This window comes from Falco punctatus (assembly GCF_963210335.1).
Source record: "Falco punctatus genome assembly, chromosome: 3".
Classification (NCBI taxonomy): Eukaryota; Metazoa; Chordata; class Aves; order Falconiformes; family Falconidae; genus Falco; species Falco punctatus.
The window spans coordinates 109646468-109672715 of NC_137582.1; the positions used below are offsets into that span (position 1 = coordinate 109646468).

The 26248-nt window shown below is 57.7% G+C and overlaps 2 protein-coding genes across 8 annotated transcripts; one reads left to right on the forward strand and one right to left on the reverse strand.

Annotated features, from left to right (window-relative positions):
* Positions 1-1367: 1367 nt before the first annotated feature.
* ALPL (alkaline phosphatase, biomineralization associated) lies at positions 1368-10500 on the reverse strand. 3 transcript variants are annotated; one of them, XM_080379073.1, is made up of 12 exons: positions 9232-10500; positions 8028-8109; positions 7827-7946; positions 7233-7348; positions 6448-6622; positions 6195-6370; positions 4608-4751; positions 4366-4435; positions 3684-3818; positions 3250-3441; positions 3053-3172; positions 1368-2931 (listed from the first exon to the last, which is right to left on the reverse strand). In XM_080379073.1, exons 1-12 carry the CDS (start codon positions 9547-9549, stop codon positions 2681-2683), a joined length of 1899 nt encoding a protein of 632 aa, XP_080235199.1. In that variant the 5' UTR covers positions 9550-10500; the 3' UTR covers positions 1368-2680. The 3 variants fall into 3 exon arrangements, with proteins under 3 accessions (XP_080235199.1, XP_080235201.1, XP_080235200.1); XM_080379075.1 differs by having other exon boundaries at positions 8028-8207; XM_080379074.1 differs by having other exon boundaries at positions 8028-8231.
* A 179-nt stretch (positions 10501-10679) lies between these two features.
* ECE1 (endothelin converting enzyme 1) lies at positions 10680-23115 on the forward strand. 5 transcript variants are annotated; one of them, XM_080378806.1, is made up of 18 exons: positions 10680-10840; positions 13863-13949; positions 14872-15013; positions 15564-15776; positions 17124-17248; positions 17548-17760; positions 17853-18044; positions 18585-18727; positions 18809-18923; positions 19153-19263; positions 19518-19616; positions 19735-19812; positions 20211-20314; positions 20503-20613; positions 20742-20809; positions 20889-21079; positions 21172-21267; positions 21554-23115. In XM_080378806.1, exons 1-18 carry the CDS (start codon positions 10838-10840, stop codon positions 21728-21730), a joined length of 2268 nt encoding a protein of 755 aa, XP_080234932.1. In that variant the 5' UTR covers positions 10680-10837; the 3' UTR covers positions 21731-23115. The 5 variants fall into 5 exon arrangements, with proteins under 5 accessions (XP_080234932.1, XP_080234931.1, XP_080234934.1 ...); XM_080378805.1 differs by lacking the exon at positions 10680-10840 and adding an exon at positions 11653-11711; XM_080378808.1 differs by lacking the exon at positions 10680-10840 and adding an exon at positions 12215-12795.
* Positions 23116-26248: the final 3133 nt, after the last annotated feature.

Sequence of the window (26248 nt, forward strand, 5' to 3'; positions counted from 1 at the left end):
TTTCTCCTGCTCCTCCTCCAGCGCCAGCAGCTTTGGCAGTGCCAGCGAGGAGCCCAGCGAGCCGGCAGGGTACCAGGGTGCTGGGGGGGGGGGGCTGGGGGCTGGGGGTGGGCAGCACCCCTTTGACCCCCCCTGCACCCTTAGGAGAGCCGCTCGCCCTTGGGACCCACTGTGATGCCTTCACTGACACCCCCTGGCCGGATGACCCCCCCGGGACCCCCCCAGGTAGCCCATCACCAGGGTGTCAGGTGGCCACAGCACTGGGGGACCCCCCGGGGTGCTCATGGCCCCCCCTTTCCCCAGGCCGCCGCCCCCCTGACCCCCCCTGCCCCGAGATCAAAATCCAGCTGGAGCAGCCCCCCCATAACCCGGTGAGGCTGTGCCCCCCCCCCCAGTGCACCCCTATATGGGTGTCCCCATATTGGGGTGCACCCACTGATGTCCCTCTGCACAGGGCTCATAGTCACCCCCCCATCCCCGGGGGTGGGGGTCACTCCTTTGTGTCCCCCCTGCGTGCCACCCCCGTGCCAGGAGCTGAAGCCATCATCCCCGGTGCACGATTTGGGGGGACCCTCCCAAAAATGGGGGTGTCCCCTCCTCCAGACAATCTCCATCACCCCAAGTACCCCTTGGGGGGGTGATGCACCGCAAAGGGCCCACCCCCCCCCCCCCGCTGTGACCCCAATGTCGCACAGGAGGTGCTCCCCCAAAATGCAGAGTGGGTCCAATCCGAGCATCACCCCCTCCCTAAAAAAAAAGGGGGGCTCAAATCCAGGGCAAATCAAAAGTGGGGCTCCCCTTGCCCCCCCCCTTTTATTTTAAGGGGAAAAAACTCTGGAATGGGTCAGATGCTGGAATTGGGGGGGGGGATTATTTTTTCAAGCTCCCCCAAATCGTGTTTGTGTTTCCCATGTGTCCTGTATAAAATAAAGGTTTATTTATCGCTACGGCTGGAGGGTGCTGCGGGAGGGTCCCTGATATCGGGGGGGGTCCCCAAAACCCCAAACAGCAGCAGGGGCTGATGCTCTGTGTGGTCTAAAAACACCCCAGATCCACCCTTTTATTGGGGGGGGGGCATTTACACATATTTGGGGCTTTTTGCAGCTGAGTAAAGCCTTTCTGTGATTTTCCCTATTTTTGGGGTGCCCCAAAATGTGGCAGCCGATGCCCCCCCCCCCCAAAAAAAAATCAACAACAACCCACCCTTTTTTTTTTGGCTCTGGCAGCCAACCTGGCGTCGGGAGCGGCATTTGGCCGGCAGCCCCAGTGGCCACCGGCTCCTCGCCAAAGCCCTGGTCAAGAAAAAGCAGCTCCCCCCCCGCCCCCCCCCCCCCCCCCCCGAACCCCCAAAAACCACGAAGCACCCCGGGACCGGTTAAACATAGCTCGGTGCCGCCTGGTTTCTGGGAAGCCCCAGCGCCAGGGCTGGGTTGCGGTTGGGGATGCCGGCGATGCCGGTGAGGGTGCAAAGGGCACCCAGCAAAGTAGGGGTGTCGTAGCCCCCCCCCCGCCACAAAAATCCAGCAGCGCTTGGGTCACCGCCTTTGCCTGCTCCAAAGTTTGCTGGTTAATAAGAACCCGGAGCAGAGATTTAGTTATAAAGCTGGTAAATAAGTAAAAAGGGAGGGGGAGGTGGGGTTGGAGGGGCCTGGCGGGGTTTTGGGGGTGTTTGGGGTGGGGTGGGGGTTGCAAATCAGAACGCAGCCACGGTGTGCAAGGGGCTGCTCGTGCACAGGATTTGCACGGGCAAAGCGGTATTTGCAGAGGCAGGGCAACGTTTGCACCCGCGTGGTGGCATTTGCACAGGCGAGGAACCATTTGCACGCACAAGGCCCGTGTGCATGTTGCACGGTGATTTTTGCACGGGTGCTGTGACTTTTGCACGGGCAAGACAGCGTTGGCTTAGCTCGGGCATAATTTTGCATGGGCATGGTGACTTTTCCACGTTCAGAACACTATTTGCACGCCCAGGGCACTTCTCTGGTGCTACCCCAGGCCTCAATCTCCTCCTCGCCAGCTGCAAAAGCCCCCTCCCCTAATTACCCCCGCCCCCTAATTACCCAACCCTTAATGAAGCGGGTGTGCCCCAGTGGGTGCCACCCCATAAATCTCCCTTTTCTCCCCTCTCCCTGCAATACTTGACCCCAAAACTACTCCAGATCCCTCTGTGGGCAGCAAATTGCGTTAAAGTGAAGCATTTTAAAGCAAAATAAATGATCCAGGAGACAAAAAACAAGAGTTTTGGTGACAAGTTAACCTGGTGAGTTAATTTTTTTTCCCATCTTCATGTGGTTTCTGGGTACCCACACATGTGGTGAGTGGGGCACCGGGGTCAGTTCTCAGCCAAGGGACCAGGAGGCATTTTTGGGACCCAGCCCCATCGCGTCTCGCTCAAAGAAGGGGTTTTATCCGCCGAGGCTCCAGCTCCCATCCCAGATCCCGCAGTGGGCTCGGGATAGGGCAGGCAACGATGCTAATTACAGGGGAAGGAACCGTCTATTTACAGAGGCAGCTCCCAGCATGAAACCGCCAGCGGCTGCTTTTGCTCCGCTGAGTCTTTCTTTTTCTCTCCTCTTTCCCGGGCGCTGCTACCCAAAAGAAAAAAAAAAAAAAAAAAAAAAAAAAGGGGGGGTGTAAGGGATTAAAAATAAATCCCCCTCCATGGTTTGCAAGAGGCACTTTAGCAGAGGAGGAAGAGGAGGGCGAGGAAGGGCAGGAGGATGGAGGCAGTGGGGTGGCCGGCGGCGTTGCAGTGGGCTTGGTTGGAGCCGATGCAGGCGGCGTAAGCCATGGCGTGGGGGATGTAATTTTGCTCGTGGACCCCGTGGAGGAGGTGGGCCATGGGGCCGCGGGCGAACACGGCCACGTCCTCGCCGCCGTGGGTCTCCTGGCGCAGCGGCACGGCCGATTGTGCCTGGTAGTTGGCGTGTGCTCGGGGGAAAAAACAAAATAATTATAAAAAACCAGGCAAAAATAAGACTAGTTTTCAAAAAGCACTAATTGTAGCCAGGCTGTAACAATTTTAGGGGGTTTTGCCCCGAAATACGCTTACCAAAATCAACGGCGGAGACGTTTTCTCGTTCGCCTGCCACGATTTTGTAGCCAGGGCCGTTGCCGTAGAGGATGGAGGTGAAGGGTTTGCGGTCCACGTCACTCTGCATCGGGGCCAGACCTGGGGGCGGTGGCACAGTCAGAAGGACAGGGATGTCCCCAAGTGTCCCCCCGCTCCATGGCCTGGCAGAGACTCACCGAAAATGGGGTTCCCGCGGGGGGTGTAGCCACCGAAGGTGAAGACGTGCGAGTGGTCGGCGGTGACGACGCTGAGGGTGTCCTGGGGCGAGGTGAGGCGGGTGGCCAGCCCGATGGCTCGGTCCAGCTCCACCGCCTCGTGCAGTGCCTGCTTCGCCTTCCCCTCGTGGTGTCCGTGGTCGATGCGGCCCCCTGCGGCCCCCCGGCGCTGCTCAGCATCGTCCTCCACAGCCCTGATTGTGCCCCATCCCCCCTCACTGCCCTCCTCTTCCCCTCCCCCCCTTATCCCCATCTTTCCACCCCCCTACTCTTTTCCCCTTTGCAGCCCTCCTATCACCCCCTTTATCCCCCATTTTTGCACCCCTCATCCCCCTCCTTTCCCCCCATGCATCCCCCCCTCTGCTCCCCTTTGCACACCCATACTCCCCCCCCACCTTCAACCAGGAGGAAAAACCCCCGGGGATTTTTCTGGAGCATCCTGATGGCTACAGCCACCATCTCGGTGAGGGACGGATCAGTCTCGTTATTCCTGTCCAGCTCGTACACCATGTCGCCCGGTTCGAAGAGGCCTGGGGACAGTGACACTGGTGGGGACATTTTTTCTCCACCAAAAAAAAAAGGGGGGGGGGGGAAAGGGGGGTAAATCCAGCACCGCCGCCTTGTGCTGGCTCACGTATTTCACCCGCCACCGGATCCAGGGCAGTTAGATAGAACCGGGGGGGGATGCTCCCAGCCCACCCTTCCTCTGGCCCGGCTGGATCCTGAATCCTGAATCCCAACTGGGCTGGAGAGTTGCACCACAGGCAAAAGAAATTGAATCCCCAGGGTGGAGTACCAGCGTCCTTGGGGACTTGCCAGCGTCCTTTTGGGGTACCAGCATCCTTGGGGACATGCCAGCGTCCCTTTGGGGTGCCACCAGCGTCCCTTTGGGGTGCCACCAGCGTCCCTGGGGACTTGCCAGCATCCCTTTGGGGTACCAGCATCCCCAGGGCAGGGAACCAGCACCTTTGGGAGAGTAACTGGCCACTCCAGCTGCCCCAGCACCCCAGGATGGAGCAGGACACCCCCCCAAAGCACCCAGTTGAGGCTGGGGCACCCTTGGGTGCCAGGACTCACCCAGCAGGAAGTCAACGCGGCTGAGGTTGAGTGCCAGCAGGTCACGCCGGTGCCACACATACTTGGCAATCTGGGGGACAAGCAGGTTGTCACCTCCCCATCACCTCTGCCAACCCCAGGGCTGCTTTATCCCCCCCACCCTCCACAAAACATCCCCCCCTGCCCCCAGGAACGGCTTTGTAAGGTTACAGTGGGGTGATATCTGTGTACCTCCCCCCCCCCCCAAAAAAAGTCCCCGTCACCTTGCCAGGGGGCTTGGCCTCGTGCCACGCCTGGACGAGGTCCCTGCGGTCCAGGCGGGTACCCCGATGCTTATCCTCGTGGGGATACTCCACATCACTGGTGTTTTTGGGGAACATATATTTCCGCCCGCCACCCAAGATCACCTGCAAAAGAGGGGAGGGGGAAAAAAAAAAGGATTTTCAAAAACAATTTAAAATTATTTTTCATTTCCCCCCCCCCCCCTAATTTGGGTTGAAGGAGGGAAAACTCAGACCAGGCGGAGAGGGATGTCCAGGAAAACCCTGGCATTGCACAAAAAAAGCGGGTGAAAACACCTGAGGAATTTCACCTCGCTCAAAATAACCCTGAATCTCTTCCTATTAATTAAACCCCAGGACAAAAATAACTATTTCTAGCAGCAAATTTGGTGCTTCAATTTTTTATATTTTTTTTTTCCTCCCCTCCTGTGGGAGGGATGCTCCACGTCGGGGTCCCCGCATGAACCCGCTGGGACAGAGCCCCATCCCGCGGCTCTCACTGTTTGCTTTGGAGCCCAATTTATTTGGCCTCTGTTATTTATAGGCGGGCAGAGATTTTTTTATTCTCCCCCCCCCCCCTTCTCCACGCAGAAGGTGAATTATAAAGCTGCAAAGCACTGCCGCCAAAATTATTAAGGAAAAAAAAAAAAAAGGGGAAAAAAAAAAAAGTCTTTCCCCCGCTATATAATTATTTCCAGCCTGGGACAGAGTTAAAATTATATTAAAGGAAAAAAATAACAGAAGAAGAGGCTATTAAAGAGCTAAATAACAGGCTGAAATGTTTTGCTTTGGGGCTATTTTGAAGGACAGAAGAGTATTTATTTACAGGGCTGAATTTCTGCGTAAATCCACAGTGAGGGGCAGAATCAGGGGGAAAATGGAGGGTTTTGGGTCTGAGAAGTATGAGAAAGGAGGGGGCTGCGATGGAGGTGGGGGCTCAGTGGGATGTGGGGGTCTGGTCCGATATGAGGTCATGGTCCCAGCCCTATGTTTGACGGGGGTCCTGGTGGCACATCCATCAGGGGTTCTGGTCCCGTATCCACACAACTGTTCCGGTCCATCACCCATGGGTGGTCCTGGTCCTGGGTCTACTGGGGGTTCTGGCTCTGCACCCATGGGTGGTCCTGGTCCTAGTTCTGCTGGGGGTTCTGGCTGTGCACCCATGGGTTGTCCTGGTCCCATGTCTGCTGGGGGTTCTGGCTCTGCACCCATGGGTTGTCCTGGACCCATATTTTCTGGGGGTTCTGGCTCTGCACCCATGGGTTGCCCTGACCCCACATCTACCCACAATCCTGGTCCTGCACCCATTGGTGGTCTCAGCCTCCCATCTACTGGGGTGGTCCTAGTCTACCTAGACTGGTACCCCCTCCCAGTCCTAGCCCTGCACCCTTTGGTGGCCCCTACCCAACATCTACCAGGGGTCCCAGCCCTTCACCCAGTCGTAGTCCTCATCCCACATCTACCCATGGCCCTGTCCCCCTTCCTGGCTGGCTCCAATCCGTGTCCTTGGTGGCCCCCTCCCTGGGTGGCTCTAGCCCATGTCCCAGGCAGCCCTGCCCCGATCCCTACCTCGATGTCTGGAATGTTCTCCACCAGCTGTCGGGCGATGTCCCTGCAGCCGCCCTCCAACGCGTCCGGGGGCATCTCTCCATCCGAGTACCAGTCGCGGTTGGCAGAGTGGGCGTAGGCAGCACTGGGCGTCGCGTGGGTCACCCGTGTGGTGGTGACGATGCCCACTGCCTTGCCTGCACCACAAAATTGGGGGACGGTGAGAACACCCCAACCCCCCCACTGCTTTACTTCCACCCCCCCAGCCTCTCACCTCCATCCTTGGCCCAGCGGAGGATGGAGGTCACCTCCTGGCCCTTGGTGGTGTTGCAGCGGTCACGGGTGACGCCGGCGCTGACACCCACCGTCCCCTCGTTGGCTTTGACGCCACAGAGGTAGGCAGTAGCCGTGCCCGCGCTGTCGGGCACCTGCGCGTTGGTGTTGTAGGTCTGGTGGGGGGAGACAAATAACCCACCATCGTCACCCACCACCATTGTCATCCTCAGCCCCATCACCAGTCCTACCCAGGGGGGCTCCACCATCATCGCCCCCACCCTGCAGCTCCCCACCCCACCCCGTTTAGCTGCATCCTGCCTCTGCACCCCATCTTTTGCCCCCCCATTTTGCCCCTTGCAGCCCCCTGCGTGGTTGCACATCACCCCCTTGCTGCGTTTTGCTGCTTTTAGCCTTTTTTCAGCCCATTTTTCGGCAAGGAGAGAGAAGCATAAGCCACGAGCATCCCCCGCGGGGCGAAGGGAAACAGTGGGGAGTAGCCGAGACTTCCAATTTAATTATTAAAAAAAAAAAAACCAAAACCTTCCGTTCAGCCAAACGACCCCAGGAGAAGCAGGGGGGGGTCCCGCAGCTTCCCATGGCCGGGCAGCCTCATCCTGCCCCCCCTCCCCGTTCCCACGGGCCGGACCCTGGCACGGCGAGCGGGCAACAGAGCCAGCTCCCTTCGCCCGCCCCTGACCTAATTTCGGCTCCTGGTCAATGCCGCCTGCCCGTGACCTTGCGGTGGGTGTCACGTCCCCCGTGGGTGTCCCGGGGGGGCCTCACCTTGGCCAAAGCGACGTAGGGGAACTTCTCCATCTCCAGCAGGCTCTCCTCGCCCTTGCGGTTTTGCAGCTGCCCTTTGAGGATGCGGGCGGCGGTGACAGTGGAGACGCCCATGCCTGCCAGGGCACCCGTCAGCTCGCCACACGGGTGCCACGCAACGCCGGCGGGCGCCCGGGCTATCCCAGCACCCCATTTATTGCAAACCCCGTTTATCACAAAAGGAGTTGGGTGCAGCACCCAGTTATTCCAAACCCAATTTATCACGGCGCTTGGTTTGTTGCAAACTCTATTGCAACACCCGGTTTATCACCAATGGTTTGTTGTAGCACCCAATTTTTTGTAGCACCTGGTGCATTGCAAGTCCAGTTTATCCCAGCACCCAGTTTTTCGCAAATCCAGTTCATTGCAGCACTTCGTTTGTTGCAAACCCAGTTTAGCGCAGCACCCAACTTATTGCAAGCATGACACCCAGTTTATTGCACACCCGATTTACCATAGCACCCACTTTACTGTGCCCGCTTTCCCGCAGCCCCCATTCTGTCGCAGCCCCCGCTCCCCCTCTCCCGCCCCCCGGGGTGGGTGCCCCCGTCTCACCGTCACCCAGGAAGAGGATGAGGTTCTTGGCCACGTTCTGGTTGAGGTGCTGGAGCCGCAGCGCTGCCCGCAGGGTTTCCTGCGCCTGCCGCCGCCAGTACTCGGGGTCCTTCTCCCTCTCTGCAGGGGGAGGAACGGGCTCCATAGCACCCAACAGCACCCACTTTTGGGGTGCTGCCCCCCCCCCCCAACCTCACCTACCAGGGACCAGTGATGCTGAGCAGAGCTGGGCAAGGAGGATGAGGAGGAGAGCCTTCATCTTGTGGTGCTGGGTAAGGGAGAGCTGCAGGGGGGCAGCACCCGCTCTGTGCCTCAGTTTCCCCACTGAGACCTTTGTCCCGGGGCTCAGCCAAGCGAGGACAGGAGGGAAATGTCCCCTCCCTGCACGGTCACCAATGTGACCCCCTGGGGACATGCCAGTTCCCTCGCCCCGGCCACCAGTGCCATGGGGCGTCACCTCACTGGCACCAACCCGGGGCTGGGCACACGGCCCCCACGTGTGCGTGGCACAGCAGGGTCCCCTTGCGTGGCCCTGTCCTTGTTGCATGGCGATGTCCCCATCATGTTGGGGTCCCCATCGCATGGCCGTGTCCCCATCGCGTGGCCGCATCACCTCTGTGTCCCCATCCTGTGCCCATGTCCCCTTTGCACATCTGCATCCCCGTTGCAAACCCGTGTCCCCCCTGCACCTCTGTGTCCCCATCTCGCACGTCCCCACCACACCCCCCTGTCCCCAGCGGGAGTGCATGTCCTGTCCTGGTGTCCCCACCCTGTGCCCATGTCCCCATTGCACACCCGTGGCCCCATCACACATCTGCATGCCTGTTGCACGCTTGTGTCCCCACCACATGCCTGTGTCCCCATTGCTCACCCATGTCCCTGTTGCACCCCAATGTCCCCTTGTGCACCGCACCCATGTCCCCTTCACACACCATGCACCCCCACATCCCCATCGCACCCCCGTGTCCCCGTTGCACACCGATGTCCCTGTTGCACACCTGCGTCCACACCGCACGCCCATGTCCCCACCAGATGGCTGTGCCCCACGCCGTCCCTGTGTCCCCATCACCCCCCCGTGTCCCTGTTGCACCCCCGTGTCCTCAGCCCATCCCCGTGCCCCTGTTGCACGCATGTCCCCAGCACACCCCCACGCCCCCACCACACACCCGCGTCCCTACCACCCCTCCGTGTCCCCAACATACCCCCATGTCCCCATCGCACCCCCGTGTCCCCATCGCACCCCTGTGTCCCCACCACATGTCCATGTCCCCACTGCATCCTCCCCCCACCCTTGCATCCCTCTCCCACCCCCCCGCTCCCCAGGCCACCCCCTCCGTCCTCCCCGGGGGTGGCAGTGGGGCCTCGGGGGGTCCTTCCCACGGCGAGGGGGGACACACACACGTACCCGCACAAACTTGGGTGCCGACACCCACGTCCCTCCTGGGCGGCGGGAGGAGGCCGGGCCGGGGGGACCGCGAGCCCTTAAATCCCCCCGCACCCGGCCTTCGCCTCCTCCTCCTCCTCCCCTTCCTCCACCCTCCCCCTGCTGCCAGCACGGGGGGGGGGGGGGGGGCGAGAAAAGGCGACAAACTGGGCTTACTGGTGCCCTCTGCCGGGTTTTACTGGGAGGACTGGGGTGCACCCAAGGATGGCTGTGTGCGCTCAGCATCCCTCCCCCCACGCGGGGGGTGGGGGCAGAGGTGTGTTTTGCCGGATTTTGCATTATTTTCACCCAAGACGTGCCAGCCACATGAGCGTGGGTTGGGGGTGTGTGTGTGATGGGGGGAGGGGGGGTTTCCCCCCTCTGCCTCAGTTTCCCCACGGTGGGTCCTGCCGCAGCTCACGCCCTGCCTGAAGCGGCTTTACTGTAGGTCCTACAATAAACAGGGCTCGGTGGCGGGGGTGGGGGGGGGGGGCAGGTGATACTCTCCCCTGCCTCAGTTTCCCCACCGCGGGCGCCCCGGGTGCTCTCCCAGAAGGTGGCAGTCTTTGCCCAAAAATCCGCTCCCCGAAAGCTTCGGGGTGCCACCAAGGGTGCCCCAAGGCCGCCCCGCTGCCCGGGGGATGGGCACAGCCCCTGCACACCCCCAAATCCCCCCAGCACAGCCCCCGGCCCTTTGCACCCCCCCAGCGCTTTCCCTGCCCTTGGCAGCCCCATGGGTGCGATGAGGGTGTCAGTGCTCAGCCCGCCGGTGTGGCGTGGGGAGCCGGGGGGTGGCACCCTGTCCCCCACCTCTGTCCCCCCACGCACTGTGGGCGCTTGCCAGTGATGAAAAGCTCATTTAAAAGCTCATTAGTCCGGTGGGGAGTTGCAGTCTGGGGAGCTCCTGGCTGCGTGTGCAAATCCGGCTGGGCCGAACCCCAAAACCCTTCAAGGGGCTGTTAAACACACACACACATGGGGGGGGGGGGGCAAGGTTGCGGCCCACAGACGCACACTTGCACGCTTGTGAGCTTGCACAATTGCAGGCTTGCACGATTGGGTGCGTGCACGCTTGCACAGTCATGTGCTTGTATACATGGTGCAACTGCAAGCTTGCACAGGCTCGTGCTTTTACACGCTTGCAGTCACTTGTGCGGGCACTTGCAACATTGCGTGTGTGCCCCCTTGCACGACTGTTTGCAAAACCGCTCGCTTGCACAAGGGCGTGCTTGCACTGGTTGCGTGCTTGCACGACGGCGTGCTTGGAGAATTGGGCGCCTGCAACACTGGCTGCTTGCACGCTCGCACGGCTGCTTGCACGGTGAGCGAGCGAGCTGCGGTGATTGCCGGGGGGGGGCTGCTCTCAGGGGCAGGGGGGAATGGGGACCCCCGGAATGGCTCCTGCCCCCCCACCCCGAAGGAGTTAAAGGCGGCGGGCGCGGAAGGCCGTCCCCCCCGCGGCCCCATTGGCTCCCCGGGCAGGTACAGCCCCCCCCCCCCCCCCCCCCCCCCCCCGCAGCAGCCGCGCCGGGCTCAGGCGGGCGCGCGCCCCAGCGGGGGCCGGGCCGGTGGGCGCGGGGTGCCAGCCATGGTGAGTGGGGACCCCCCCGAGCCGGGGCTGGTCGGCTTGTGGGTTACTTCGCCGAACTGGGGTGTGGGGCGAGGCGTTTCCTGTGGGACCCCCCTGAGGCCCCGGTGGGACTCCCCGTGGGACCCCCCGCGCATCCCCCGTGGGACCCTCATGCGCCCCTATTGCATACCCTAGGACCCCCCCATTGTATCCCCGTGGCATCCCCCCGTCGCACCCCAAGGGACCCCCCCATTGCGCCCCCAAAGGGCCCCCCATTGCACCCCTTAGCACCCCCGGGTACCCCCCGGTCCCCCCCCCCCCAGCACCCAGCCCTTGACCAGAGCCGCGGGGATTTGCAGCGGGTTTCCCCCTACAGGGAGAGGGGTGCCCCCCCCCAGCACCCACTTTTTCTTTTGGGGGGGGCGGGTGTTTGCAAGCAACCCCAAACCGCGCCCCCCCCCCTTTTTTAAAAAAAACTTTAACCCTTTTTTACTCCCTTTTAAGTTTTGGGTTTTTTATCTGTAGCCGCGGCTCGCTACAAAACTGGGTGCCCCCCCTCCGTTTCCCAGCACCCCTAATTAACACTAGATCCCCCAATTAACACCCGGGTTTTCTAATCACCCCCTGGGCATCCTAATCAAAAGGCTACGCCCCCTGGGTGCTGCCTTGGGGCCGTGGAGGTGCGGGGGCCACCCGTGGGTGCTGGGGGTGGGGTGTGGGGGGTGCCGCTGGCGGTTTGGGGGTGCCGGGGTGGGTTGGGGGGGGGTGGGGGGATGGGGATGGGGGGGAGGGGAGGGCCGTGGCCCGCCGGAGCGGCGGTGCTCGCTGTGAAATGGCGCCCGGGCGGGAGCGGCGGCCGGGAGGCGGCGGCGTGGGGCGCCCCGATGCCGCGGTGAGGGGCTGCGCGCCCCCGGGATGGGGGAAGGGGGGGGAAGCGGGGCCGGGGGGGGGGGGGGGAGGGGTGGCAGCCTTCTCTGTGGGGTGTGGGTACCCTCTACCTGCGGTGTATTGCTTATAAAGGCGATTTGGGGGGAAATCGAGCGATTTGAGGCCCTGCTGGGAGTTTTGTAAGTTAGAAACAGTGAAAAATCCCTGGGGGGGGGTGGGGGGTGTGTTTGTAAAGTGTGGGTGCCCCCCACCCTGTTGTTGCTGGGAAATGTGCTTTGATCGTGATTTCAGCAAACGGTGGGGGGAAGGGAGAGAAACAAAACCCACCCTGTTTTCACCCAAAAAAGGGATGTTCCTGCTTCACAAGGTGGGAAGCAGCGCGGGGCGGGGGGAGCACCCATGGGTGCTGCTTTGCCTTAATGCCCCCACTGTGTGGGAAAGGGGGGGGGTACCGGTGCTAAAAATACCTCCTGGACCCAGTATCTCCCAAATTAAGGATGCTGGGGGTTGATCTCAGTGCTTCCCTGGGGGATGTTTTTTTTTTGGGGGGGTTCAAGCTCAGCTTGGATTCTCTGATGTTTGATCAAGGGTTGAGCCAGCTCATCCCTAGCGAAAGCAAAAAACCATGTGGGTTTTGTTTCTTTTTTTTTTTTTTTTCTTTTTTCCTTTTTTCCTGCTGTTTTCAGGCTGGGGCAGGCGGGGTGGGAGATGGCCGAAAAAAAAAAAATCTCATTTCCTCAGGAAGCAGAGTGAAAGCCTTGGCTGAAAGCTGGGACTCCAGGAATTTGGTGCTTTGGAGCCGTGGGGGCTCCCGTGGACTGTGCGAGCGGAGATTTGTGCCTGGCTGGAGTGGCAAATGTCAGCCGTGTGCCAAATGCAAAAATACGGGTGAAAATTGAAAGGGGATGGGAAAAAATAGAATGTAAAACCAGATTTCAGTAGTGATAAAATTCTGCAGCTAAAGCTTTTCCACCTCGTGGTTTGCAGGCTTGAGGGGGGCACCTGGGGGAGATTTTGGGGCTGGAAGCAGATTTTTGCACGACGAGGAGGGAAACTGCCTGTTTCTTTTAACCCGTTTTCCTCCCCAGGTGGGTTCTGTGGCTAATTAATCCCAGGCTGCGATTCGGGATCCAGGGAGAGGATGGGGTTCGTTATTAATTATGCAAGGAGAGGCTTGGGAAGGCTGTTACTGGAAACAGGGCTGAGAACTGGCGTGTTTGTTGCAGGTACCTTCCTGCCAGGGGAAACTGAGGCATGGCTGTGCCAGGTTCAGATCAACTTGGTGTCCCTTCAGGGATGATGGCAGCGGGATGGACTGGATGCAGACCCCCACCCTGTGCTGCCTCGGGGGTGAAGGGATGTGACCAGTGCCGCTCGGCCCATCAATGGCAGGGGTCAGGATGGGTTTTGGGGTGCTCACCCCCTCAGCAGCAGGCAGAGGGTTGTTTTCCCCAGCAGGAGACAATCTGGCTGGGTGGCAGGGCCATGCCAGGGGGGAAGGAAGCAGCGGCGGCATGATAAGGGCCGGCTGCCAACCTGTGAGGTTTCCCCTTGTTTTTGTGCTGGGGGATGAGATAAGAGTCAGGCACCAGCATAAGATAACACCCAGGGGACAAGGAGCAGAGAGGGAGTCCATCAGCAGCCTGAATTCAAGGTGCTGTTGCCTTTGGGTGCGCAGAGGAACATCACAGGGTGTTTTGGGGTGCGCACGGTCGGCAGACGGGGCGTGGAGTGGAGCGAATCAGTAGTTTGGGGGTGAAAAGTCATTTTCTCTGCTGCCAGCCCTTCTCTGGTCCCTGGCGCACAGGGGGTCCCTGGCACAGGAGTGTCCCTCACCCCGTTGTGGCTGGGAGCTGGTGGAGGAGGAACCGGCTTTATTCCAGGCTGGAGGGGAGGTTGCACAACCCGGCCCCAGGGGGAAAGCGAGGCGGGTTTGGGCTTTACTCAGCTTTTGGCTCCAGCCCTTGCTGCTTTCCATAACCTTCCTCCGGCGTTTGTTCAGCACTTTACTACCCCAGAGCCATTCGGGATTTAGCTCTCCGGAGGAGGAGGAGGTGGCTTTAGAGGGTGCATATTCCTTCCTCGCCCTCCTTCCTTCTCTTCTTCCTCGACGCCGAGCCGCTGAGCACCTCTGTTTGCTGATCTCCCTGTGCAGATGTCGACTTACAAGCGGGCGACGTTGGATGATGAAGACCCTCTGGACTCCATTGGTGAAGGCGATGGGTACCCCAACGGCTTCCAGGTAGGGATTCCTGTGTGTTTTAGGGGAAAACAGGGGGATTTTAGGTCCTGGCAAAGCAGCGAAGGGGGTTGCAGGAGGGTTTTCTGCCTGAGACCAGCCTTTCCGTGGGGCAAAGTCCGGTGTGGGCAGAGCTGTGTTGGCTCCTGCCGCCACTGCCCTTTGCTCGTCTCCTGGCGCCTGGAGCCAGGAGGTTTGCAACACCCCACCGCCCAGTTTTTCTGCTGGCTGAACCCCTTCCCAGCGTGGCCGGCGTGAGCAATTATCACAGCGGTGGGAGCTTTGTCCCTGCACAAAAGGGGATTAGGTTAATTCCTCTCCGAGCAGTGGGAAAGCAGCTTAAAAAGGGCCGAAGGTGGTGAGAAAAAAACCCTCATGGCTGCCTCGCTGGGAAAGATTTGGGGCCAGAGAAATGCATTTGGTGCTGGCCCCACTCCCAGCCCCATTGGTCTCTGCCTAGGGTGGTGTTTTCTGCCCCAAAAATCAGAGTTCTGCTGTATTTTTACTTTCCCCAGTGGGGTTGTCTCTGCTCGCCGTTGCATCAGTATGTTTCCTGGGGATGTTTTTTGGCTGAGCGAGAGTATCCTGTTAAGGCATTTCCCGCTGCCGCCACAGCCCCCACCCTGTCCCGGTGCTGGCACTGGGGACAGGGACAGCCAGGGGGTTACAGCAGTGCTTGAGGAGGGGTTTGGGGTGGCACGGGGTAGCAGGTGAACCAGCCGAAACACTCACTCCGCTCCTTTTCCTGCCATTGTGCCGCCCTTCCTGGCCAGTTTCTGGAAGGCAGCTGCTGCCTTTCCCAGCCCAGACCATGCCGGATCCCTCGCTGCAGGCCAAATTCGTGCCATGGGCTCTAGGAAGCAAAATGAGGAATGCATCCGTGGGTTTTTCTGCTGGTGGGGAAACAGTGCTGCTTTTCCCACAGGTGAACTTCCGTGGCTCGAGGAGCAGCCCAGGGTGCTGGGCTGAGCGAACGCGCGCTGAGAAGCAGCTGGTGGTGCTGGTGGGGGTGCTGGCGGCCGTGCTGGTGGCGTGTCTGCTGGGTCTTATCTTCCAGTACAGAGCTCGTAAGTCCTCACACTGCAGTAGGATCCTGCCCCCTTGACCGGGGTGCATTGCTGGGGATTTCCCTGGAAAGGGTGCTTAGGTGCAAGGTGAGATGCTCACCCACATCCCTCGCCCCAGGGCAGGATTCCTGGGTACCAGGCAGGATGTTCAGGTGTGGGGTGGGATGCTTGGACACAAGAGGAGATGCAAGCAATCCCTTGCCCCAGGGCGAGATGTAAGGATGGGATGCTCACCTGCATCCTTTACCCTGGAGCTTGATGCTGGAGCACAGGAAGGGATGCTTGCCTGTGTCCTTCACCCCAGGGTGGGATGCTTGGGCATAGGATGAAATGCATGCCTGTGTCCCTTGGACATGGATGGGGTGCTTGGGCATGGGACGGGACGCTGGTTTATATCGCTTGCCCTGGAACGGGATGTTAAGGAACAGGGTGGGGTGCTCAGGCACCAGATGGGATATTTGCCCACATCCCTTGTCACAGGGCAAGGTGCTCCCTGGTGTAGCTCATCGTGCTGTGGTGGAGGAGCTGAACCTGTCATTCCTATCCCCAGGGCCACCCGCCGTGTGCCTGTCGGAAGCCTGCATCTCCGTCACCAGCTCCATTCTCAGCTCGCTGGACCGGGCAGTGAATCCCTGTGAGGACTTTTTCAGCTACGCCTGCGGGGGCTGGATCAAGGCCAACCCCCTCCCCGATGGCCACTCGCGCTGGGGCACCTTCAACAATCTCTGGGAGCACAACCAGGCCATCATGAAGCATCTGCTGGGTGAGTACGCAGGAGCAGTGGGACCCTGCGGTGCTGAGGAGTCCTGTTTGGTCTGGGGGATGCCAAAAACATGCCTGCAGGGATGTAAGGTTGGATGTAAACCCCAGTGTCAAACCAGTCTGTAACACACGTGCTGCAAGGAAGTTGGGAAGCAGATCCTGGCCGTGTTTGCTCTCCTGGATGCCACTGGGATTTTTGACTGTGGTGTTGCAGCTCTTTGGCACTGAGTAGGGGAAGGGTCCCAGCCTCAGTTCTGCAAACCCTATGATGGCGTTGCCAGGAGCAATGAAATTGAGGATTTGTACCCCAGACAGCATCTAGAGGCTATAGCGCCCCGATATTACTCTAAGGATACGGATTTTTTCTCCTGCTATAGCTTCCAGCTTCTGTGAGCAGCCTTTTTGGAGGCCTGGCTGCCCATCTGACCATTTTTCAGGGCCAAAAATCCCCCAGAGGAGGGAGGATCCTGGGCTCAGCTTCGGTGTGCAAACACTGAAGTGGGGCAGCTTATCCGAGCAACGGGCAGGGACGGTTTGTTCAAGCTCTGAGCAAACAACTGGCTCCTTATCAGCGCTTTCCACTGTGCTGGGGCTGATTATCTGAAAAGAGAAGGTTTGGGAAGAGTGTTGTCTTTTGGGAAAAGGGGGGTGGTGCAGAACGGCTTCATCCCCAGCTCTTCCCGCAGAAATCTGGCACTGGTTTTACTGGGAGAAGGGACTGGGCCTCCAGCCAAGTGGTCGTGCTCGGCATTTCCTTGAATTCCTTGGAGCCAAGGGACCTTTAGTTAATAAAACTACACAGCTGAGAAGCCAAAGGTGCAAGCTGTGTCATGAGGGGAAAAAAGAAAACCAAAACCAATCTCTGGGGAATCAGAATTTTTAGAGGGGAAAAAAACCGAAAGGATGGTTTTTGGAGGCGGAGGAGAAAAATGAGTTTATTGTTCTTTCTTGCATGAATAAATACTGTAGGGCTGGAGAGCACCAGCACAGGGGCAAGGGCAGTGCAGGGGGTTGGATGATGCTGAGAACATCAGAGCTGCTGGAAAAAATGCTTTTTGTTTTTTCTTTCTTTATCTTTCTGCTCCAAAGAGCCAGAGCCGTCGCTGCGGGTGGGAGAGGAGATGGGGGCAGGAGGCCAGGAAGGGCTGTGGGGATGCTCTCTGGGGCACGGAGGGGACCAGCAGGGCAATCCTCGGCGCCTTTTTGGAGCCTGACTTTGCCCCAAACGGGGCTGAATATTTCTTCAATGGAAGGGTTGGGGCTGTGGCGTGCGTAAGCAGCCCCCACAGGGGGCTGGATGCCTTTCTCTGGGGACCCTCTGCAAGCTCCCCCTGGGTACCTCCTGCAGAAAACACCACAGCCAACATGTCGAGCGAGGCAGAGCGCAAGGCACAGCGTTACTACCAATCCTGCATGAATGAGAGCAAGATCGAGGAGCTGCGTGCCACCCCACTCGTGGAGCTCATCCAAAAGGTTTGGCTCCTTCCTTGCGGAAAAGCTGTCTTCCCTCTGTAAAATGCAGGGGGAAGAACTCACCTATGGGCAGTCCCAACACCTTCCAGACCCCATTCCCAGTGCTTCCTGGGGAAGAGCATCCCCCAGGGCAGGCGAGCAGAGAGAGGCAGGGATTTATAGGCAGGTCTTGCCTCTCCTGGGCTTTTTAGCCCCATTTCAAGATGTTTCCCCCCAGGATGGGTATTGGGGGGGATATTTAAGCTATTCCAGGTAGTTGGTTGCTCCTTACTTAAAAGCTGGTTACTGTCTATCCCCAGCTGGGTGGCTGGAACATCACAGGTCCCTGGGCTGGTGACAACTTCAATGCAACGCTGCGGGAGGTGACAGCGCATTACCGCACCTCGCCCTTCTTCTCCGTCTACGTCAGCGCTGACTCCAAAAACTCCAACAGCAATGTCATCCAGGTGGATCAGTCGGGGTTAGGTCTGCCGTCACGGGATTACTACCTCAACAAGACAGAGAACGAGAAGGTAAGGTTGTTGGGGGAAAAATGGCTTTGCTGAGGACATGCCGTAGGTGGGTGGCACCCACCATGCTGATTGCCCCTTGTCCTACCACATAGGTGCTCGCTGGGTACCTGAACTACATGGTACAGCTGGGGATGTTCCTGGGAGGCACCGATGAGGAGTCAACGCGGCAGCAGATGCAGCAAATCTTGGACTTTGAGACAGCGTTGGCCAACATCACCATCCCGCAGGAGAAGCACCGGGACGAGGAGGTTATCTACCATAAAATGACGGCTGGAGACCTGAAGGTAGGGATGGAATTGGTGAGCCTCCCTGCTCTGCCACAGTTTGGGAAGTGGGGTGGACGGGTGGAGGTGACAAAGCTCTTCTGAGGAAGCCCAACGCCAGCCAGCACTGCCTGGGAAGCTCTTGTGCAATAGCTTGGCTCGTGTCCTCCTTGGGGAAATCCCACCCTGACCCGTTCCTCCCAGCCTCCGGACAACCTCTGGGGCTGGCAGCTGTCCTGCTGCGGCACTAACGCCCTCCTGACACTGCTGCCCGTGGTCTGGCTGCAGACGTCAGCCCAGTCACCTCCCTGTGTCCCCAAAGGGGCCCTGATGGCTTGTGTGTCAATGTTTTTGACACCCGCCCCACTTTCTTTTCCTTTGCGGGAGGAAATTGTTTACTCCCCTCCGACCTTTCAAGGATGCTGCTATTATGGGAACCAGCCTCTGCAAAATCAGCTGAATCCCTCAGATGGGGGCTGATGTGGTGTCTTCCAACCCGGGAAGCAGCTGCCACCCCATCCGATGGTTTTCGGGTCTGTAGCAGTGGCATGGCTTTTGCAGGAGCTGGCGCCAGCCGTGGACTGGATGCCCTTCCTCAGCACAGTCTTCTACCCTGTGGAGCTCAATGAGTCGGAGCCCGTTGTGGTCTATGCCAAGGAGTACCTGGAGCAGGTCTCTGACCTCATCCTGGCCACAGACAAATGGTGAGAGACCCCAGCCCGCATGGAGGGTTGCCCAGGGTGGGCAAGCATATTCTCCTGCCCGCTCACTGCCTCTTGCCACAGTCTCCTCAACAACTACATGATCTGGAACCTGGTGCGGAAAATGAGCCCTTTCCTTGACCAACGCTTCCAGGATGCTGAGGAAAAATTCATGGAAGTGATGTATGGGACGAAGAAGGTGAGGGTGAAGCCACCAATGCCCCCAAATCACCGTTAAAATGGTGACAGCTTTTTAAGCCAAGTCACCATCGTGTTGCGTCCAAAACCGAGATGTGGGGCAGGTTTTAGGGTGGTAGCTCTGGTGCAGGGAGGTGGATGTGGACCTCATCTCCTAGCAGGCCAGGGGAATGGGAAGGTGGGGGGCTTCAGCCGCACCACCACTGACGACTGCTTCTTGTCCCATGCAGACCTGCCTCCCACGCTGGAAGTTTTGCATCAGCGACACGGACAACAACCTGGGCTTTGCCCTGGGGGCCATGTTTGTCAAGGCCACCTTTGCTGAGGACAGCAAGCAAGTGGTATGTCCCCAAGCGAGCAGTGTGCAAGTGCTGGTGGCAGGAAAGCAAGCGTGGTGATGGAGCCACCGGGGGCAGCTGATGTTTCTGTCCACCTTAGTTTGTTCACCATGCATCTCTGTTTGCTGGGTTTTTCACTGGTCCACGTGCCATCTCTGCCTCCTAGCCTCTTCCTCCCCGCTGGTGCAAAAGATCCTTGACCTCTCTGGGTGGGAAGCTGGCTCTGGACTGGCGCTGTGCCATCTTGTCTTGTCTAGGCAGAGGAGATGATCGCAGAGATTAAAACGGCCTTTGAGGAAAGTCTGGAGACCCTGCAGTGGATGGACGAAGAGACAAGGAAATCAGCCAAAGAGAAGGTGAGGCACTGGCAGGAGTGCTGGGGAGAAGAGGGTGATGGTGGAGGATGGTGGAGCTGGACGAGCCTGTCCTGCCATCTCTGGCACCAAAACCACTCGGGTCCTTGTCACCCCCCAGGCAGATGCCATCTACAACATGATCGGCTACCCCAAGTTCATCATGGACCCCAAGGAGCTGGATAAAGTGTTTAATGATGTGAGTTGGTCAGAGAAGTCCCATGGGTTTCCTGCTTCCCCCTCTGTTAGCATGTGCAGGACATGTGCCCATCACTGTGGCCTCAGGGCAGCCTTGAACCCCAGGTTTCCTCCAGAGGGGTCTCGCTGATGTCCTTGGCCCTTCTCTGGGGACTTCCCAGAGAGCTGCAGACAGGTCCTGGGGTGGCTGGGGCTCTTGGGATCCCTGCCCGGGAAGAGGAGGGGCCGGTTTCCATAACGGTGATTCATTGCCCTCCCGGGACTCTGCAGATGTTGGAAAGGAGGAGAAACAAGAGCGGCCGTAACTCAGCCAGCTGCAGAGGCCCAAACGTGGCCGTGGAGGGAGGAGTGGGGCTTGGGCCATCGCCACGCACCGCTCACACCTCGCTCTTTTTGCAGTATGAGGCTGTGTCAGACCTCTACTTTGAGAACGTCATGCAGTTTTACAACTTCTCAGCCAGGGTCACTGCCGATCAGCTCCGGAAACCACCAAACAGGGATCAGTAAGTCCTCTGCTCCGCTTCCCCATTGTGCTCAGCAGGGAATTATCCCAGTATCTGGAGCACTGGGATTTGGTGTCCACATGTTCTCGGGGGTAGATTTGGGCCAACAGCTTTGCACCGTAAGTGGATGGTGTCGGAGCAAACACGGGTGATGGGTTTGTGCTGCCACACTGGCCGTGTCCCTGCAGGTGGAGCATGACGCCTCCGACTGTCAACGCGTACTACTCTCCCACGAAGAATGAGATAGTCTTCCCTGCTGGCATCCTCCAGGCCCCTTTTTACACCCGTGCATCTCCAAAGTAAGAGCCTAGGGAGAACAGGGAGGGCAGAATTCCCAAACTTCCTCCTGTCCCCAAATTTGAGGCTGAATTTTGTGGCTGAGGGGAATAGCAGCTGTTTTCTAAATCTTAGCATTGCCCACCTGCAGGTCACTGAATTTTGGTGGGATCGGTGTGGTGGTGGGCCATGAGTTGACGCATGCCTTTGATGACCAAGGTATGGCCAGGGCCAGGTGTTTGGGCTGCTAGAGGGGTGGCCAGTGGGGTGATGAGGGATCTACTGGGCTTTTCGGCAGGCCGGGAATATGACAAGGATGGCAACCTGCGTCCCTGGTGGAAGAACTCCTCGGTGGAGGCCTTCAAGCATCAGACAGCGTGCATGGTGGAGCAGTACAGCAACTACACCGTCAATGGCGAGGCTGTCAACGGCAAACACACCCTCGGGGAGAACATCGCTGACAACGGGGGCCTTAAGGCCGCCTACCGGGTAGGGCCATGGAGCTGGGGAGATGCATGGAGGGGCATGGTGTGGTGGGATTGGTGTTGTCCGCTGAGCCTGCTGTGCTCCCTGGCCTCCAGGCATATCAAAACTGGCTGAAAAAGAACGGGGATGAGGAAACCCTCCCAACCCTTGGCCTCACCAACCACCAGCTCTTCTTTGTTGGCTTTGCACAGGTAGGTCACTTGGTGGTGGGCAGAGAGGGTGGATGCACAGGTGTCTGTGGGGTGGAGGCATCCCCAGCTGACGTTGAGAAGGTGTGATGGCCAAACAGATCTCCAGAGATGATGTGTAGTGGATGGAGAACCAGGTCGGGGTGGTGCTGTTTAAAAAGTGAGACAAAGCTGGAGCTCGATCTGTGTCAGTGGCGGTCACCAAGTGGGGAGGTCCAGTTTGGCACTGAGCAGAGCCCTGTGGTTGCAGACGATGGCACTCGTGCCTCTTGCCCTCCTCTGTTTGCAGGTGTGGTGTTCGGTGCGCACACCGGAGAGCTCACACGAGGGGCTCATCACCGACCCCCACAGCCCCTCACGTTTCCGTGTCATCGGCACCGTCTCCAACTCCCGGGAGTTTGCAGAGCATTTTGGCTGCCCCCTCGGCTCTCCCATGAATCCCCCCAAGAAATGCGAAGTCTGGTGATGGGTGAGCACATGAGGGAACCAGCTGCCGGTTGCTTCGTCCTCTGCTGACAGCTGATTTCCCCTGGTCCTTTTGGGAGGCTCAAACCACTTCTCCGTGCCACGAACTGCCCAGCTCTGAGACGGAGCGGCGCCCCGCATCATCGGTATCGTCCGAGGTTTGATCCACTGTGAAAACTCATCCCCTCGCTCATTTGTGAAATGACTTTTGATTTGGGGGTCTTTTCTTTCCCACCGTGACCAGGCCACGTGTCAAGGCATGTGTGTCCATGGGCGCTATCCTGTATTTACACACGCAGTGCTCCAGCCTGACCCACTGCCCCGGCAGAATGCCTTTTTTTTTTTTTTTTTTGGAGGTGATAAAGGGAACGCCGTGACACCACCAGGTTTGGCTGTGTGTCTAAATACACCCAACATACCTTCCTCTCTCCAAAGATGCGCACATGAGGATGGAAAATGTTTTAAGATACATTTTTTGGGGGAAATAAATATTTTTTTTCATGCGTTGTGGAATACACTGGAAAAATTCAGGGAAAATGCATGTAAAAGCCTTTTTTTAGTAAAAGATAAGTATATTTATTAATTTTTTTTACTCAGTGCAGCTGTAGGTGCAGCATCCCATGGTGACAGTCCCTTGTCCCTTAGCTGGGGAAGCTGGATGGGGTTGCCCAGGCCACAAATGCAACTAGCTGGCTCTAGATCATGGGTTTCGCTGGGAGGGACTGTCCTTGGAGGATGCTGATGGGGAAAATCGGGGACAGCGGGCCTGGGATCAGGGCTGAAGGATGCTGTGGGTCACAGAAAGACTCTGCTGGGATGCTGCAGCTCCTGGGATTAGCTTTAATTTCGGAGTGCAAAGGGAAAAGTTGATGTGCCAAAGTTGTAACCAAGGTGGTGACGGTGTAGATGAAGCGCCTGGTTCTCCGTCCTGTCCCCTCTGAAGTGAGGTCAGCCATGATTTCCTGGCCCAAAAGCTTCCCCAGACAAGTGCAGGCAGTTCCTGCTGCTGCTTAGCTCGCTCCTGTGCCTGGCTTCTATGCCCAGGAAACTGCAAGCCCTGAAATGACCATGCAGCTCCAAACCTCCGTCCCTCCGTGGCCGGTTTGGCACTGCTGTGAGATCTGGCCAGGATGGGGTGAGGGGTTTTCTTAAGGGTTTTTTTAATACTTCTTCTGCGGTTTTGAGAGGAAACCACTGACAGTAGCTCAGGTGCTGCATGTTGTCTTGTGGAGTACCTTTTTGTTCTAGACGGAAAGTAAAGATGTAGAGGGATTTTAATATTTATATGTAAAAGGAGGGATAGGGGGGAATTCTTTTGTAACTATTTTTTCAACCTACATGTGGGGCTTATCATAATTGAAATAAATACTTTTTACTGGGTCTGGATCTGCTCACAACTTGTTCTTTTTTCTGATAGCAGGAGAGTCTCGTGTCCCTTTATCTGCATTTTTTTCCCATCCACATGGATGAGACGATCCTGTACTTAGAAAACGGAGCTGAGGCAGCTTTTCCCAGCCTGCGCTTGGCGTCTGCTGTCTCTCTTGGAGGCTAAACCCAGGCTTTTGTGCCCAAAAACATCACACTCGCTGCGGGTGGTTGCTTGCTTTCCACCTCTATGGCACGGCCCCACGCATCTCCCCAGCAGGGAGGTCTTTCCCGGATGCTTTTCCTTCCTCCCGGGTGAGTTTTTGGCTGGCCGGGCTGTGCTTGGATCCAGCGGCATGGGCCTTGCACAGGTTGCTCTCCAAACGGCCTTATTTATAGCTCTGTGATGCAGGCTGGATGCTGCCAGCTCAGTAATGCAGGCCAACGTTTACTCCTGAGTGGATGCTCCATGGCTTTGTTAGGCTTGCCCAAAAAATGCAAGGCAGGACCTGGACTGCAGGCTCCTGCTGAGCCTCACCCCAGCACCTGGGAGGGCTGTTGCCTATAAAACAAGCAAAGTGCAAGCAAAGTTTGCTATTTAGCTCTGGCTCATTATCAGAGGCTGGATTTGGGCTCCAGCCCTCTGTTTTTGCCCCATTGGTAGCAACTGAGACAGCAGTGAGCTGTGTCGCACAAATAAGACAGTAAAACTTCCCTCTTGCTGCTTTTACTGTGTTTTCTCTCCCCGATTGAGTTGAAATATAGTAAGAGCTCTTGCTTTCTGCTTGCAGGACTTGCTGTGGGCCCTCTGTTTCCTGCAGAGCTGGGAGACCAGCTGTGGCCGTTGTTTTCCCTGGGATCAGGCTGGAAACAGTGGCACAAACCCATAGAGGGCAGTGGAGCTGAGAACATCGCTGCCTGCGCTCCCAGCTCCTGGGCTGGCAGGAGGCTCCAACACTACCGGTGTGATATTTTGGCCTGGATCTGGCCCCACAGCTTTTAAAATGCGGTGAAATGCCAGCCTTCCTAGGAAAAGAGAGGAGTGGTGTGGGTATAAGGCAAAGAGGAGTTAAGTGGGGAGAGCAAGGCTGGAGTGAAAGGGTGTTTTCCCAGCTGCAAGAAGCAGGGAGGGGAGCGCAGCCTGCCACATGGAGAGGTGGGATGCTGTTAGAGGCGATTTAACCATCTGAAAGGGAAATACTTTGGCTCTCCGGGGCTTCCTCGCAGTGAGGGACCAGGCAGGTGGTGTCTTTGCCACCATGGAGGGGACAGCCCCAGCGCAGGAACAATCTCCAGGGTGAGCATCACCATGGCAAGGGGGACACTGCGGTCAAGGCTCTCTGTGCTGAGCGTGGAGCTGGCGGTGGCTGTTTGCCTCTCCAGGAGGCTGCTGGGTGTAGGCAGAGCAGGCAGGAGGTGAATCATCCTGCTCGTGTGCCAGTGCCTGGCGTTGGGCTTGCCTGATCCTGGGTGGTATTCGCTTTATTTTGCGCTCAGCCGTCCCCAGAGGGCCAAGACGTTTGCCGAGGGCTGTGCCTGGGCAGGAGGAAGAATGGGGAAAGCTCTAAGGCAGGGCTGTTGTGGGTTTTTTTTTCTTTTTTTTTTTTCTTTTTTTATTTGCCTGAAGGGTGTTGGAAAGGGATCAGTGGGGGGAAAAGCAGGAGAAGCCCAAAGAGGGAGGCGCTGCCATGCATGGTGAAAGCAGATACCTGGAGACTCCAAAATGAGCTGGAAATGGCAGTTGTTCCTAGGTTTGGTGGGGTTGAGACAACTTTGAGGTTGCAAGAGGCTGAGCCCAACCATCTGAACTGCTCCCTCCCAGCAGGATCTAGTGCCCACCACGCTGCAACAGTGCTGGGCTCACCTACTGGGACCATCAGATTTTTAGGGCCAAAAGCTTTCTCAAACAAGCTGGACCTCCCTGAAGGAAGGAGAACAACAGCTGGGAGGTGGTGATCAGGTTTCGAAGTCCCACCTTGCAGCTTGGGATCTGCTCGTGCTGATCACTGTGGTGGTTTTCAGTTGGAGTGAAGAGGCTGCGTGTCCTCACTTGCTCTCAGGGCTGTGGCTTTGTGGTTTACACACTCCTCTTCATGAAGATCCCTGCAGGAAAACAGCCATTTTTCAGTGATAACTCAATCCTTTATTTCCCCAAGTTCACCAACGGCTCTGGCACTCCTACTGCACTACTCTTCGCCACATGACTGCGAGCATCTCTGCTGTGCTAGGTACATGAGAGACTGGTGGAACTGGAAAAAGGGTTCGTGATGCTCTGAAACGAGCTCAGCGCTGTAAACTCAAGCTGCCCATGACGACACATTGGTTCCCAGGTGCTAATAAAGCTAGCAGGAAAAATAGGAGGAAAAATTAAATGGAGAGGCAGTAGGAAGGGCATGAATTCAGCTGGCACTTGCTCAGGCTTGCCAAATCTGCAGGTTTCATTGGCCAAATCGTCCTACGTGGGGTAGTATAGAAGAAAGACTTGTCTGCTTTTTTCTCTTAAGAAAAAAAAGTGAAAAGATGGCTGGGGGGAGACACAGACTGGAGGAGCTTTAAGGCAGAGCCAGGAGCCTGGTTCCTTTGCACGGCTAGCATGCTTTGGGAGCTTCAGCAGACAGTATGGTGAAAATGTTGGTTTTTTTTCCCCTTTCTGAACAGACAAAAAGTGATATATCTAAAGATACTGGAGCTAGGAGGCTCTTTCACAGCTGTGTTTACAGGCAGCTATTTCTGTGGAACAGAGGGAGCCATAGATGTTAATTTGCTTTTGGTATGATTTCCTTCCACGTGAAGGGATGTACCGGGAGAAGTGCCACGTTTGGGAGGTGCCTGATGGAATGGTGCTGGACACCGACACCCCCTAGACCATGCAGCTTTACTTGCACCCTCGAAATTATGACACCAAAGTCTTTAAGCTGTGGAGGAGGATCCGTCTTCCCAGCAGGCTGCAGACAGGAGAGATGTGCTGTGAGCACAGCAGCTCTCAGGATGTCTGGAGATCTATCAGTCCTTAGGCAACCCCCCTGCTGTGATAAAAGTTCCTCCTTTGTTCTCCCATTTTTGGGGAGTGGGGGAGTACTTGGCCTTTCTTTGAGGTCGTTCTCATTTCTCTCTGCAGTCTTCGGTTTTCCTGGTAGGGAATCAGCAGTTGATC

Excerpts from the sequence above, each read along its gene's own strand:
- ALPL (XM_080379073.1), bottom strand. The coding sequence starts at position 9,549 with ATGCAAAATCCGGCAAAACACACCTCTGCCCCCACCCCCCGCGTGGGG. Across the intron at positions 8,110-9,231 it reads CGGCACCCAAGTTTGTGCGG|CTCTCCCTTACCCAGCACCA; the intron begins GTACGTGTGTGT and ends GCCCCCCTGCAG. Across the intron at positions 3,442-3,683 it reads GTTTTTCCTCCTGGTTGAAG|GGGGCCGCATCGACCACGGA; the intron begins GTGGGGGGGGAG and ends GGGGGGCCGCAG.
- ECE1 (XM_080378806.1), top strand. Across the intron at positions 18,924-19,152 it reads TGATGTATGGGACGAAGAAG|ACCTGCCTCCCACGCTGGAA; the intron begins GTGAGGGTGAAG and ends TGTCCCATGCAG. Across the intron at positions 20,315-20,502 it reads AAACCACCAAACAGGGATCA|GTGGAGCATGACGCCTCCGA; the intron begins GTAAGTCCTCTG and ends GTGTCCCTGCAG.